The sequence below is a fragment of the Danio rerio genome, chromosome 7, assembly GCF_052040795.2.
Source record: "Danio rerio strain M-AB ecotype USA chromosome 7, GRCz13ab, whole genome shotgun sequence".
NCBI lineage: Eukaryota > Metazoa > Chordata > Actinopteri > Cypriniformes > Danionidae > Danio > Danio rerio.
In genome coordinates this window covers 77,688,146-77,704,582 of record NC_141027.1, presented here as the reverse complement: position 1 = coordinate 77,704,582, position 16,437 = coordinate 77,688,146, and the positions used below count along the sequence as shown (strand labels likewise).

The 16,437-nt window shown below is 36.9% G+C and overlaps 1 protein-coding gene across 12 annotated transcripts in view; it reads left to right on the top strand.

Moving 5' to 3' along the window:
• Positions 1–16,437, top strand: part of dhx15 (DEAH (Asp-Glu-Ala-His) box helicase 15) — a 53,062-nt gene that overhangs the window by 28,692 nt on the left and 7,933 nt on the right. For 2 of the 12 annotated variants that reach the window (XR_015494570.1, XR_015494569.1), the window contains exons 7-11: positions 4,500–4,586; positions 4,863–5,012; positions 7,601–7,709; positions 12,390–12,581; positions 16,113–16,227. Coding sequence is in view for 2 of the 12 variants with exons in the window: in NM_001115141.1 (NP_001108613.1) it covers positions 4,500–4,586; positions 4,863–5,012; positions 7,601–7,709; positions 12,390–12,581; positions 16,105–16,227 (661 nt within the window). In the remaining 10 variants the exon portion in view is untranslated. Of the gene's footprint in view, positions 1–4,499; positions 4,587–4,862; positions 5,013–7,600; positions 11,247–12,389; positions 16,228–16,437 lie in introns of those variants that run through there. The other 10 variants (XR_015494568.1, XR_015494562.1, NM_001115141.1 and 7 more) reach the window with 8 other exon arrangements.

The window sequence follows — 16,437 nt, the reverse complement described above, 5'->3', positions numbered from 1 at the left end:
TCTCCTGGAGGGCCTGTGTCCTGTAGAGTTACAACCCTGATCACACATAATCAAGCTCTTACTAGATAAACTAGAAACTTCCTGGCAGGTGTATTGAAGCAAGTTGGAGCAAAACTCTGCTGGACACCGGCCCTTCAGGACCAAGTTTGGACACCCCAGTTGTAGAGCAAGTATTTTTAGTTTTCTGCTATTTGTTTTTCCTAGTGATCTCTCCTATAGGCAACTGAAATGGAAGATCTAAAACAATCACAAAAACAAGTGCACATCCGCATTGCAGAATAAAGTCAATATGACTTTTTGAATGTATAAAAAAATAGTATCTAGTAGTTTTAAATTTTATTCTAGCTCTTCCATGCTATTTTAATGGCATTGAACAGTGGCTTTTGTTTTGAAGGATGCAGAAGTGCGTTAATCCATCATAACTAGCTTGCGCCTGCGGGTTAACACGTCTTTGTGTTTTACTCAAATCACTACCGGTGATGACCAAACGCATAGTATGTGCAGCATTGTTTGAGTAATATACTGTTTAATTATATATATGGTAATGCCAACTAGTGTTGTCCAAAGTATCGAGTTTGATATGAGTTGGTACTGATATTTTAAAGATCAGCAACATCGCTAACATTTTAAACTCTATTGAGCACGTTCTTAAACACAGCTGATTAACCGATTTGTTTACATTCTCAACGGTAATGACTAATTGGTCATGAAGGTCATCAGTTTATTGCTCTTCGCCGCCGTTGATCAGCAGCATTTAAGAACATGCGCAACAGCGCTCAAATGTTAATGGAATTCAACATGATTTATTTTAGTACTGATTGGGACCAAACTCGATACTTTAGACAAACCTAATACCAAACCAGCTTATTTTCTTGTTCGTTGTTGTCTTCTGTGGTTACAGACTCTCAAAAATGCATCTATTCTTGGAGATTCTGCTACGACGTTATACGTTGTGTATGTCAATCTCTCATATCATGCATTCACGTTGTAAGAGGCTAAATTATCCTATGCATTTGTTTATATGACAACATGACTTTTGATATGAGATTGCAGAAGAAGGGTTTGACTAGAAATGTACAGTTTTTTTTTACCAACATACTAATACCTTTTTAGGCATTCGGCAAAACTACAGTTCAAACCGCTGTGGTTAAAACCCATTCTTACAACGTCACAAAAGTCAGTGATTGGAGATTATCATTGGAAATTAGAAGCATTTTTGTTATAAAAACCCATTTGTCCACTTCAGAAAACATGCATCAACACTCTTGAGGCATATCGGTTAGTTTGATGAGAGATAATTGGAAGCTTCAAAATAAAAGTCACTGTCCACCACTGTTATGCAGCATGGAATAATCAACTATACTGTGCTCGCCTGACAGAAACAAGTCATATACACCAAGGATGGCTTGAGTGTGTATTAATTATGGAGGTACTGTTAATTTTTGGGTGAACTATAGCTTTAATTTAGGCCAACAAGCAGCTATTACCTTTACGAAGTCCTGAAGCTCGTCCCAAAGCTTTACCTGTGTTCTCATCCGCTGTCATCTCACCAAAGCTGGTCCACCGTCTCTAGCTCAAGGATGATTCAATATGTCACTACACCACACATGATGAAGGCCACCTGTACTGTAAAGGGACAGGGAGAGCGAAGGAGCGAGACGTGGCATGAATAATAGAGTTTCTTGGAGATTTGCTTCTCCAGGGAGGGGAAGATGGCTGCATGCTGTGTGCAGACATGTATCTCGCAGCCAAAAAGAGCAGTAGTAATGTGTCTGGACGGGCCGCTCGGTGGAAAGCAGTCCAGCTCAGCCAGCAGACTCCCGATTTGACTTGATTGCAGCAACTGTTGCCTTACTCCCCTGTTGGGTTGTATTAGTCTTCCAGCTTGCGACAGCTCACTGAAGTGTCTTTAAGGATTTAATTCCCACAGATTTTTTTTTTTTGCCTTCTCACCCACTTCCTCTCCAGAACTTTTCCTTATAATTTGGTTTGCCCAAAAGCAGTGCAGGACTGTCTAACCACCAATGAAATATACCAAAAAAATATCCTGCTGGAGTGAAGAGTTAAGAATACAAAAAAACCCTGATATGCTAAGTATTCAACTTAGTCACATGGCTTGTCCTGTACTGCTTGTGCAACTGATATGAATGATTCCTCAAATTGTGCTGCCTTAATAAGGTAATATTTCTTTTGGGCATTTAGGAGTATGGAGGAGATGTTGAAAGAAGAGCTGAGCCATATCTACAAAGGAGAAATAGCATAAAGAGTTTGCAAATTGCAGTATTTTATGCCAGAAACTTTCATGTACCACACAGAACGCTTTAGCAACGTTCTGAAAACCACTTGGAACATCTTCAATCTCTCAGAACCTGCAAAGCATTCAGAAGACCATAGCACCTGTAAAGCATATTAAAAAGCACTTAGAGAGTCGGCGCCAATAGCCTAGTGGTTAGTGCTTCGACACAGCAGACTGACGTTTAACCCAAGACTTTATTTTAAAAAAAGTGCAACAAGTATTGGCAAAAATGCCGTCATTGTAAACGGTATGTGAACAGTATGTGATGTGCTTCAAATCTATTGACTTGATTTTGGAACACTTATGACAACCGCTTTGTTCTTTTTTTCTTTCTTTTTTTCCTCTTTTTATTTTCTGAATTAAAATAAAGTTAAAAAATAAAAATACTCAAAAGCTGCTCGACTCTTCAATTGTTTTGCATTAACTGGTCCTGCTTGCTCAAAAATCAGCTGCGCATTGATTTTCCGCTTATTTTTGGTCATAAGATCTGTTTGGTCTTAAAATGACAACAATAGTGTATACCCCAATTATTTCAGGTGCAATAACATGCATGTGGATATACAGTTATCTTGACAGGCATGTGTTGGCATCTGGGAAGCAATTTATTATTTATTTATTTATTTATTTTTTATTTATTGTCTCTATTAAAGGGATAGTTAACCAAAAATTTACTTAAACCACTTTGAACGTCTGTAGCAACACTATAACAACCACCGAAGTTTAACACAGATGAACACGATTCATATTTCTTTCAGAATACTCAAAAGCTGCTCGACTCTTCAATTGTTTTGCATTAACTGGTCCTGCTTGCTCAAAAAGCAGCTGCGCATTGATTTTCCGCTTATTTTTGGTCATAAGATCTGTTTGGTCTTAAAATGACAACAATAGTGTATACCCCAATTATTTCAGGTGCAATAATATGCATGCAGATAAACCGTTATCTTGACAGGCCTGTGTGGGCATCTGGGTAGCAATTTATTATTTATTTATTTATTGTCTCTAAAGGGATAGTTAACCAAGAATGTGCTTTAACCACTTTGAACGTCTGTAGCAACACTATAACAACCCCCTAAGTTTAACACAGATGAACACGATTCATATTTCCTTCAGAATACTCAAAAGCTGCTCGACTCTTCAATTGTTTTGCATCGACTGGTCCTGCTTGCTCAAAAAGCAGCTGCGCATTGATTTTCCACTTTTTTTTTTTGGTCATAAGATCTGTTTGGTCTTAAAATGACAACAATAGTGTATACCCCAATTATTTCAGGTGCAATAACATGCATGCAGATAAACCGTTATCTTGACAGGCCTGTGTGGGGATCTGGGAAGCAATTTATTATTTTCATTATTTATTATTTTCATTTATTTATTTATTTATTATTATTGTTGTTGTTGTTATTAATAATAATAATAATATTTTAATTTATTTTTTATTTATTGTCTCTATTAAAGGGATAGTTAACCAAAAATGTACTTAAACCACTTTAAACATCTGTAGCAACACTATAACAACCACCTAAGTTTAACACAGATGAACACGATTTATATTTCCTTCAGAATACTCAAAAGCTGCTCGACTCTTCAATTGTTTTACATCGACTGGTCCTGCTTGCACAAAAAGCAGCTGCGCATTGATTTTCCACATAAGATCTGTTTGGTCCATTTGTTTTCAATGTTGGAAGGTCAGATATTTTATTTTAAATAAAGTATTTTATTATTGTAACTGACAAAATGCCCCAATATAACTTTTTAAAAAGCTCTACCTGCAGTATTAAAATGTAATCAGGGGCATGGAATGAAAATGACAATAATAATGTATATCCCTATTATTTTAGGTGCAATAACATGTATGCAGATATACAGTTATCTTGACAGGCCTGTGTGGGGATCTGGAAAGCAATCTGTATTATTATTTACAATTTTTTTTTGTCTATTTAATAATTGTTCTGTATTAAAGGGATAGTTCACCCAAAAATGTGCTTAAACCAGTTTTGAACATGGAACAATATGTGCTAGAAAAGTTTAGCACAGATGAACACCATTCATATTTCCTTCAGGAAAAACTCAAGCTGTAGACTCTTCAATTGTTTTGCATCGACTGGTCCAGCTTGTTCATAGATTTTTCCTCTTTTCTTGGTCATAAGATCAGTTTGGTCCATTTGATTCCAATCTTGATCATATTGTTTTTTTTTTGCTCTTACAGGTTGTGGTTTCTACAAACATCGCTGAAACGTCCCTGACCATCGATGGCGTGGTGTTTGTAATTGATCCTGGCTTTGCCAAGCAAAAGGTTAGTCTTCCCTTTCTCTGGCTCACTTCTCTAATCTCGCCCCATCATCTGTTTCTCTTGCCTCTGAAATCCCCAGATAAACCCAGTGGCGGGGCTCTGACAGCGACTCGAGATGGAAAAGCTAGTTATTTATTCTGCTGACATTTCCCTAGCCCAGCTGCTGCTGTCATACATGTAGTCCAGTCAGAGATGAAGGATGGCTTCGCGTTGGCATATTGCTGTGGTGCAATGGTGTGCATTTATTATTCACACAGCTCTTTCCTTCTTGTCGCACAGGTGTATAACCCTCGCATTCGAGTCGAATCGCTGCTTGTGACTGCTATTAGCAAGGCTTCGGCCCAGCAGAGGGCAGGTCGTGCCGGACGTACACGCCCGGGAAAGTGCTTCCGGCTCTACACTGAGAAGGCCTACAAGACAGAGATGCAGGTTCGTGAAGGACAACTTCTAGGGCTGCACAGTATTGTCATTTCAGCTTAGGTATCATAATGTGTGTATCAGCACATCGCAGAATTTGCAATGCCATGTTGAGATTATTAAAACTTGGCCTAGTCTAATAATATGAAAGGCTTTCATTTTTATGTATTTTTAAGCCATGTGACTGTAAGATTTCAAGCTAGTTTAATCTAAAGTTTGCCACTTGAACGAAGATGAATTGTTTTATTCATACAACTCAGACTGTAAAAAAAAAATGCTGGGCTCCATAAAATTGCTTCATGTTGTCCCAACACAAATAGATTACGTAATAGATTTACAAATTTAAGTGGATTGAACATAAAAGAATTAAGTCGTTTCCAAAAATCTCAAGAATACCCTTGTTTCAGCTTATTTTGGATCAGTAGGCTATGTCTGCACAAAATATTGTTTCCGCATCGACATTGCAATGTGTGCATCTGCAATAGTCACATCGCAGGATCTGCAATGTGAAGATGGGATTATAATTATCCAAAATCCTCCCAATCAATGTAAAATTATGAATTCTTTCCAAACAGTAAAGTCATATTTTGAAATCAAATTCATATATATATTTTGTTCAGAAAAACAAAATGTCAATGTCAGTTTTTTTCCAGTATCATGCAGCACTGACAACTATGCTGTAGCGATGTCATGATTATTTATATAATTGGCATGTTACATAATATATGCACTGTGCAAAATAGTGCAAGCTAATAGTCAGTTTGTGATCACCACCTACTGTAAACAATATAAACATAAAACCAATAGATAAATGTTTATATAGGTTACATTTATTCATGTTGCAGGCACTTCATCCAAAGCACTTCAAATCACCAGAAAAGTAACATCGTCAATTAGGGCTGCACGATATTGGAAAATATGACAATGCAATATTTAGTTCTTTTGCAATATATATTGCGGTATAAATACAATTTCCCCAGATAGCTTGAATAGATCTATTAGGAAATAATTTGTTTACTTAGACTGATTAGGGTTTATTCTGGGTGTGAATCGTGTAGAAAATATAATAAACGATTTAAATTGATACAGTAGAGCAAAGAAAAGTTAAAGCTACAGTGCTTTGTCTCTTTGGGAAGTCTAGAGTCTTTTTGAGAAAAGTATTCAGGTACAAAAAATTAATAATCAAATGCAAGTTAAGACTGTATAGTCTTTATTGTATGAATAGGTAAGTAAAATAATTCTTCATTAAAGTTACAATTGGAAAAGTTTGCCTTTATATAGTCATATGCCTTATAAACACATGCAGATGAAAAACTTTCACTCTATTATGGGTAAAATCCACAAGTAGCATATTTTTGGAATTATGGCTTATGCTCAAATATAATACCATTATATAAACTCAACATTGCACATCCTGCGATGTGACATTTGCACATAGCAATTTTTGATCCTGAAACGATATATTGTGCAGCCCTATTGTCAATGCAAGTCTCTGTTAGTTTAATATTGTGCTTTTTTCCATAAGTTTTTTTGTTTGTTTTTTTGTGTAATAACCACAGTACTATATTTGTTAAAGCTTAGCTTTTTTTATTGCCGTTGAACTTGACATCTCTTTTATTATTATGAATGTTACATTTAATCATTTTACATAAGCTTTTATTCAAAGTGCTATAGAAATGAGGATAATAAAAGTAATCAAAGCAATTTGAGAATAAAAAATGTAAATTGCAATACTAATTTACTGTATATATTGAGATTGTTGTCGTTAAACAATTTCATTAATATAACTGAAACACTTTGAAAAGTTATACCTGCAATATTAAAATCAATATGTAATCAGTGGCATGTAATGACAACAATAATGTATATCCCAATTATTTCAGGTGCATTGACATTCATGCATATATACAGTTATCTTGACAGGCCTGTGTGGGCATCTGAAAAGCAAACTGTATTTAGTTTTTGCCTTTTTAATAATTGCTCTGTATTAAAGGGATAGTTCACCTAAAAATTAAACTTTTCTCACCATTTATTCACACTCAAGTGGCTCTTAAAGCTTATGAATTTCTTCCTTTTGAACAGAAAACAAGATATATTAAAGAATGTTAAAAAAGCAGCCATTGACATTCATAGTAGGAACAAAAATATTAAGGAGGTCTATGGCTCTTTTCCCAACATTATTCGGTATATCATCCTTTTTGTTTAACTGAAGAAATAAACTTAAACAGCTTTGGAACAAGTGGAGGATGAGTAAATACTGGCAGAATTAAAATTTGTGGGTGAACTGTCCCTTTTTTTTTAGTTTAGTGTCCCGGCCCTATTGGGTGTCAATAGACACAGATATTGGGTGATCTGGCACAATACAGGCTGTTTGGATCTATTGTGGACTGAATTGTCCTTTTGACACCACTCAAATTGGTCGGATGCTTATTGGTCAATCCACAAACCTTTAGTCTTTAGTAGTTCTGTCACAAGGGAGCTGCCTTTGTAAACAACATCGCAAGTGTTCTTGTCAACTCAAGTTTGAATATTTCCTCTCGCAGCAGCTTAAGGGTATTACCAGAGAACATCAGCTAATTCCTTTTCCTTTCTCTTGTCAGGATAACACCTACCCTGAGATTCTCAGGTCGAATCTGGGCTCTGTGGTGCTACAGCTCAAGAAGCTCGGTATCGATGACCTTGTGCACTTTGACTTCATGGATCCACCAGGTATAGAAATGAAAAAGTTTTCTGAATCCTTCCTCAGAGTGGTGCTCTGTGCTAGAGAAGGCAGCAAACTTCTCTCCTTAGCAGACCAGTAGACTTTCTTTGATCATGTAATTGCTTTAATGCGATGTGAAGTCTGATGCTGACGTTCATTAAAACTGCATGATGGCCATACTTGTAATCGTTAACAACTGGAACGTTTCCATGTGATTGGCTCATCGGCTTTTCTGAAAGGTTCACAACCCTAAAGATCTCAATTCGTCCTAAATATTCACATTCTTGTTCATTTTTTTTTACATGCTGAAGCATTTGACTGCCAAACTAGATTCATGCCTGTGTAATATTAAAGAGACTCATAACACTTTACAATAAGGATCTGTTAATGTTAATGTGCTTACTAATAACTTCTAGTTGATCATTTGGTATCAGAAGTGGCTTATTTGAAAGGCAAAGACCTCTAGATTACACATTTTAAAATATGATCATGCCTTGATTTCTAATTATTTAATTAGGACAGTAAGATCAGACTTTGCTTAGACAAAAGTCTCATCACTGAACAGAAATAATGTCCAGTATAGAATATAAAGTCCTGCTGCAGTGGAGACAGAATGAATATTGTGTCTGACTCCATCATGAGCTTGGAGGACTGCATCCATACATCTCTGACATGACTCAAATCACTGATTAATAAAGTCATCTGGAATGGCAAAGAAAGCGTTCCTGCAGGACTCCCAGAGCTCATCAAGACCTTTTTGTGTTCATCTTCAACGCCTCCTCCTCTATCTTACCCCAGACATGCTCAATAATGTTCATATCTGGTGACTGGGCTGGCCAATCCAGGAGCAGCTTGACCTTCTTTGCTTTCAGGAGCTTTAATGTGGAGGTTGAAGTATGAGAAGGAGTGCTATCCTGCTGGAGAATTGTCCCTCTCCTGTAGTTTGTAATGTAATGGGCAGCACAAATGTCTTGATATCTCAGGCTGTTGATGTTGATCATCCACTCTGCAGATCTCTCGCACGCCCCCACACTGAATGTAAATCCAAACCATGATTTTTCCTTTACCAAACTCGACTGATTTCTGTGAGAATCTTGGCTCCATGCGGGCTCCAGTAGGTCTTCTGCAGTATTTGTGATGATTGGTATGCAGATCAACAGATGTTGTACAGTAATGTTTTATTTTTAATCTTTTTTAGTAGATATATGGGAAACTTGCTTTGTGGATCTAATTGAATGCTTTACATTTTTTTTTTTTAAAACACAATTTTGTGTGAAAATAGAAAAAATATCTGTAGATTCGGTCTGGCCCTGTCTATAATTCATAAATCCTATAAGTATAGTTTATTCTTATTTCTTGTTGGTAAATAAATTAGCATTAACTAATGAACCTTCCTTAAAAGTGACCAAGAGACTTTTCACAATTGTTTGTAATGCATTTTCTTTTTTGTTGTTTTTTTTTATTTTAATTTTTTCATAAACACTTTTTGTTATCCAATTATTTATGAAAGGGGTGGAAATAACCTTGCATACATTGTTATGGACGAGAATAGCAATCAACTACAATTTTTATTAATACCCCACCCACTAATGGTGAAAACTGCTGAATAAATAAGCAAACAAAAGGAAACAAATGACTTAAATAAATACGTTTACCTCTGCGTTTACCTTCTTACAAGAACACTAATAACAAATGTAGATACAATTGGACTTTCACACACAAACACAATTTTTTGAAGTATTTTAAAACTTTAAATTGCTCCCTGGGAACATTTTGATGATGCAAATGAATATGCTACGAGTAATGTTTGACAAATCTAGTGTTCCATTGCCAGGGAAGCTTAGCTTATGACCTGTCCATGTGTTGACCTGTGTTCAGTAAGTATGCGTTCAGCCAGAAACACAAGAAGCCAAATGGAAAAACAGCAGGCACCTGTAAGCCAATGCGAACGATTTGCCTGTTGACATCTGCCAAAAGCTCTCTTCTACTTTCCTTGCTTTACTGTACCTTTAGCTTTTGCCCTCATTGATTTTGCCTTCAGTTAACACATCAACACGTTCTCTTCTGTGCTTTATTCCTGATGTGGTGTCCGCTGTGTGTAAATTACTTTTGTTCCAGTCCGGTTCACTGTGGTGCACCTATACTTAATTTTGACGTGCTTTAGCACGAGCAGTGCTGGGTCCTTTCAAAACAAATGGAAAAAGTATGTCTGATATACGGGATCAATACTCGTTCATAATAAGAAACTGACCGCTGCACTTTCTTTTTTTTTAAATGAAGTTTTCCTGACTCATTGATGAAGACGGCCGCAGTCTTTCATCCTATTCAGCAAACTCCTCCAAACCTAAGGCAATGCTAATTTTCAGTTAACATGCAACTGGTCATTAGAGCCAAACTCTCTAGAGCCAAAGGTCAGTAATTGAATTTGTTGGTGTGTGACCAGTGTTGATGCATTAAGTAGAGGTTCCTCCCTGTAATTGAATTAGTGGCGCTGCTGTTTGGAATGGCTTGCATGTCAGATGAAAAATTAGCCGCCTTTGTCTTGAATTAAAAGTTTGTTGTCCAAAGGACTCTCAGTTCTCTGTGAGCAAATGCCTTTCATTTGCTTCTTTTGTGCGTGGTTTTTATACTATGATAGCTAAAGCAAGATGCAGAGGGTTGGGGATTTGTAAAAACAACAAAAACTATTACTAGACTGTCATAATTATCTCTGATCATTTTATAATAGTTTTTAATGGTGTGCAAGCTGACTTTGGTTTTGTTCATCTTCGTTTGACATTCACTAGTCTAAAGCATTGTTTCTCAACTGGTGGGTCACTACTTAAAAGTGGGTCGCAGAAACATTTTCAGTGGGTCACGGAGTATGTGGTCAAAAAAATAACAAAAGTTACATTTTTAACTTATTTTGAGTTTTATTTTAAAATGCGTGCACGACTGTTTGACAAATGAAATTTTATTTAATTATAGCAACAGATAAGTCAAAGCTCTAGTAGGACCCCGAATATGTAAAGTATGGATTTACATATATTGACGACGAAAAAAAAAAAACACTCAGTGTGTCATAAGTAGTGAGGTGCTCTCACAAGAGAGCACGAAACCTTCTAAATTAAAACGACATTTAAAAACTAGACAACATGTTTTATTAACAGTTTAGTTCATGGTAAATGAACCTTTGCTTACCCTAACCACTGTTTACAGTATTTGTCGCTTTTACTCTGTAATTTGATACATTTTGTTAAATGACAGCAATGAAATATAGTTTATTTTTAAGTCTTGGTGATTTTATTAGGATTTATATGTCACTACTTGTGTATGTTAACAAATAAATACAAGTAATTATAATTCCTAAAATTGTATTATAGTTCCTAAAATCTTGGGTCGCGGCTTGATGACCGTGTAAGAATGTGGGTCCCATGGCCAAACCAGTTGAGAACCCCTGGTCTAAAGTATTCATCTAGCTTATAAGAATGGAGTTTGAATGACCATATCATTAAAGCTATGCATACAAAACAAAAACAGCCTTTATGCCTTTATCAATAGTAACAGTTTTCAGCTTTCCTCAAAATATATTCTTTAGTGTTCAGCAGAATTGAGAAAACTATCCCTTTAAACAAGGGATTAGCAACCACCTACTAGTGGTTTCAATGCCAATATTATATCCACAGTGAAGGCTTAAAGGGGACCCATCAAGCTCCTTTTTAAATATGTAAAATAACCCTCTGAAGTCCTGTGTCTGAAGTTTCAGCTCAAAATACCCCATGAATAATGTTTTATTACTCTGAAACTGACCCTTTTAGGCTTTGATCCAAATTCTGTGACATTCTGTGACTGTCGCTTTAAATGCAAATGAGATTGTGTTCTTTTTCAGTAGAAGGCGGAGCTAAGATGCCTGTGTGTCAGCATAGTGGCAGATTCATAAACATAATTAAGACCCCAGGCCAGATATGCCCAAAGTATGGCCCGTAGGCCAAATTTAGCCCATTGTAACCTTTGGTGGTTTGGCCCACCATCTCATCTAAGAGGAGAGTAAGAATGATGGAGAAAAGTAGGAGCGAATGCCTTTAACACACTGATTGTCATGTCAAACTGAAATTAAGTGTTGTAAAGGAATCATTTGACGGATAAAAGACTATGCAAAAGACATCAGCAAGCAAATCAAGGCAAAAACTAGTGTAATTCTGTTGTTATGAATGAGATTGTTCTGTTTTTACTGTAATAAGTTCTTTATAAATGGAAAAAAATACTGTATTAGTTAATATAAAGCAATATTTTTTAGTAATTTTTAAATATTATTATATAAATTAGGAAATTACCCATGGAATGTTTACCTTCAGCCCACTAGCCTCAATCAAGTTTGGTTTTTGCTATTGAAGGAGAGATGGTGACTAGTGGGCGGGGCTTTCCCCCTCTGATGATGCGTACAAAGGGAGAATGTCAATCAAAGTGACTCTGCAGGCTGTTTTTATCTAGTCTGATCATAAAAATAAAATTAATACATTATTATTGAGGCTGGTTATATCTATACACTGTTGGCAGACAACCCCTTATAAAAGTGACGTTTGCTTATTAGGTCCCCTTTAAAACTTTTTAGAGCTTTTTGTAGTGCCTTTTTGCATTATATTAATTCACTTAAATCTATGTAATATAATATTGTATGTGTATATTTATTTTTTTCTCTCTCTGTCAAGCTCCCGAGACCCTAATGCGAGCCCTGGAGCTGTTGAATTATCTTGCGGCGCTGAATGACGACGGTGACCTGACAGAGCTGGGCTCCATGATGGCCGAATTCCCTCTCGACCCCCAACTGGCCAAGATGGTCATCGCCAGCTGCGATTTCAACTGCTCCAATGAAGTCCTCTCCATCACCGCTATGCTATCAGGTAGTACTTGCTCATGTGCACACGTGAAACCTGCATACGATCTAAGAGTTATTAGAGCATCATTCAATCTTATAATGCATTAATTATTTGTAGCTCACTCGTTTTTTAGTCAACAGTTTGATCCGTATGCTCTCGGCAAAAGTGTTAGTGTTATGTTTAAAGGGATAGTTCAACCATTATATTCTTATTTACTCACTTGTTCCAAAACAGTTCGAGTTTCTTTCTTCTGTTGAACATTAAAGATGATGTTTTGAATAAAGCTGGAAACCTGTAACTATTAACTTCCATATTATTATAAATTTTTTTTTACTATGGAAGTCAATGGTTACAGGTTTTCAGCATTCTTCGAAATATCTTCTTTTGTTTTCAGCAGAAGAAAGAAACTCATTGAGGTTTGGAACCACTTGAGAGAAAGTAAATAACGAGTGCATGTTCAATATCTTTAGAAGAACTATCCCTTTAAGTGTCTGCATATGCACTTTTAGGTTAATCATAATGGTTGCATAAACAGTCTGCTTATATATTTATCTGCTTAGATGAAGCCATTATGTAGAACGACTCTCAGAGGAAGTGCTTACAAACAGTCTCTTAATGTGTCACACTGCAACTCTGCCAGGTCAGGATGGCACTTGAGCTGTATAATGTCCGTGATGCAAAGGGGTGGGGGAGAGCAGACATATAGGATTGCTTAAAAGCTCGCTTGCTTTCGCTTAGACATTCAGGCATCAGACCTGAACTGACCTGACTGAACCTGAAAAATAATTCCAGGAAGATTTTCATATTAAAAAACATAGATCAAGCAAACTAGGATGAAAAAGCCTACATTTTAGGTTTATGTATTTGAATTGCTTGAAAATTGTCCATCAATTTGGATTATGCTGTTATTGAAAAAAGATGTCATTTCATAGGTAAGAGAGATACCTTTATTCATCCCGCAATGGAGATATTTCTGTTACAGCACCAATAAAGAAAGTCTAAATATAATTAAATTCAAACCAAAACAAAAAAATTAGATGAGATATGAGAGAAAATAATCCTTCAGTATTGTTTGAGAAAAATAAAGACACATGTCTTGAAATACAACATCTGAACAGTATCTTGAGCTGTAATAGAAGCAGAATTATCCGCTTCGGTCTTAGGTAGATCATTGTCTTAGGGTGCTTTCACACCTAAAATTTTGTTTCATAACCTGGCGCGTTTCTCTAGTAAGTGCAGTTAGTTTGGGAAATGTGAATCCAGCAATTGCGCTCTGATCCACGCCCAAACAATTGGTCCAAGATCGCCTGAATGAGGTGATCTTGGCTCGATTGAAACGAACTCTGAAGCGGATCGATTGTAGTGAGAAAGCAATACGATCTAAACCGATACGATATATATGTAATAGGCATATATAGGGCTATATGGTAATATGAGAAGGGCGGGATGTCATTCCTACCTGTAAATGTGCGTCTCATGTCAAATACGAAAGTGAAAGCATGCTGAACTATTAACTATTTGTCTTGGTTTATCTGTTAGTTCTCTATATTATGTAAAGCCTCTAATGCGTAAGTCAACTGCTTTGTATGAGAGAGTCTTACCTCTGATTTATATCTGGTGATGATGTCTGTGGGTGTTAAAATTAAAGCACAGCTTTTCACTTATAATGTCTTACTGCGCATCGTCATAAATTAAAATAAGGACGCACATCATCTGAGCGGGACTCTGCAAAATAAGCATAAACTCGCAATGAACCGCAATAAACCGCACTGGAATAAACCACACCAAGAACAAAGCAACAATATTAACATAACATTAATATTAACATTAATATAAACAATTTAATCCCTGTTTCGTAAAAAAAGAATCGATACATAAGTTTCATTAGTTTCACTAGATGCATTAGTTTCTTGTAATTCATCAGCTCATTATAAATAATTGGTTTATATTTTTAACACTAGAACTATGTATGCGTTTATTTGGACATTTTTTATTTTTTGTAATTTAACAATTAAAATAAAACCCACATATCTACAATAAAATGACTGCATGCTTCACTGTGCTCTAGCAACTTCCTGCTAACATAAACACAAACTTTCTGATAGCAAAAACATAACTTTACTTCAGACATGTCTTTCTAATCAGCATTCAGTGCCGTGAAAAAGCCTTCTCTCCCGCTTATCAAAGTGAGGCGTGATCTCTGAGGGCGGTCTAGTAGCCTAACTACACATTTATAGGCTGTATTAACAAAATTATTATTATTATTTTTTTTTATGGTTATGACTACATTTAATATGATGACAGACATTCGGCTTAATTTTAATATCTCAATAGCAGCTTTGAATGTGAATATGACATGACAATAGGATGTTTTATATGAGAACAGTCAATTTTGATTTAATTATATTGGTTGCCTTTTAATTAGTTTGGCTAAAACTGTAGTCAAAATGAGGGTTGTCACGATACTGGAATTTGATACCAATCGATACTGAAGTTTTAAAAACGTCAATTTCCTGCTAACATTTGAGTGCTGTTAGCAAGTTCTTAAACAGTGCTGATTTGTCACTGTGTCCACGTGCTCAACAGAAAAGACTGTGATTGGCCTTGAAGGTCATCGGTTCACCGAACTCACCGCTGTTTACTGAGTGTAACCACAGATACAGGGACACTGGAGCATTTTAAAGTCACGTCGTTCGGCTAGTTTGTCTAAAACAGTGGTCACCAAACTTGTTCCTGGAGGGCCGGTGTCCTACAGATCTTAGCTCCAACCCTAATCAAACACACCTGAACAAGCTAATCGAGGTCTTACTGGGTATACTTGAAACACCCAGGCAGGTGTGTTGAAGCAAGTTGGAGCTAAACCCTGCAGGGACACCGGCCCTCCAGAACCAAAATTGGTGACTCCTGGCCGAAAAGCTGACATACAAGTGATCCTCTGATGAATCGCTGCTTTAAAATGCCCCAGTGTCCCTCTATTTGTGGTTACACTCAGTAAACAGTGGGGAGTTCGGTGAACTGATGACCTTCACAGCCAATCACAGGCATTTCTGTTGAGCACATGAACACAATGGCCAATCAGCGCTGATTAAGAATGTGCTCAGTAGTGCTCAAATGTCAGCGGGAAATGAACATTTTTAAAATTTCAGTATCAATTAGTAATGAATTCCAGTATTGGCAACCCTAGTCCAAATAAATGGGCTTATGTAAATTTTAAATAATTAATTGTAAACGTTATGTGTAGCCTGCATGGGTTTTAAACAAACACAAATACCATCATTAAAGCGCGACTGACTCAAGTGACCTCATCCCACGGGAAGATTACCAAACCGCAGATTTAGCATCATTTCCACAGCCGCCATCTCTTTCTTGCAGAAAGGCAAATGAAAAGCAGAGCAGCATCTCTCCCCCCCGCCCCGTGCGTTTGGTGTAGCGTACCGTACCCTGTGCCGTGCTCTAGCCTCAGAACTAGGCCTTGTGTCCTGTCTGGGTGAACGCTTGACTCATCCCTATGGGCGGCTATGTTGGGGCCCATACCAACCTTGTTTAGTCCCACAGTGCTTTGTGCGTCCCACCGAAGCTAAGAAGGCTGCTGATGAGTCCAAAATGAGGTTCGCCCACATCGACGGGGACCACCTGACCTTGCTCAACGTCTACCACGCCTTCAAACAGAGTATGTATATACGACACACACACACTCACACATGCATTTGATTTTTTTGTGATTTATGGGGACAGTCAATGTTCTCATAATTCACCATCTAATTGTAATACCCATGTCATTTTACACATTTGTGTCCTGATGTGTTGCAAAAACACACACACACACACACACACACACACACACACACACACACACACACACACACACACACACACACAC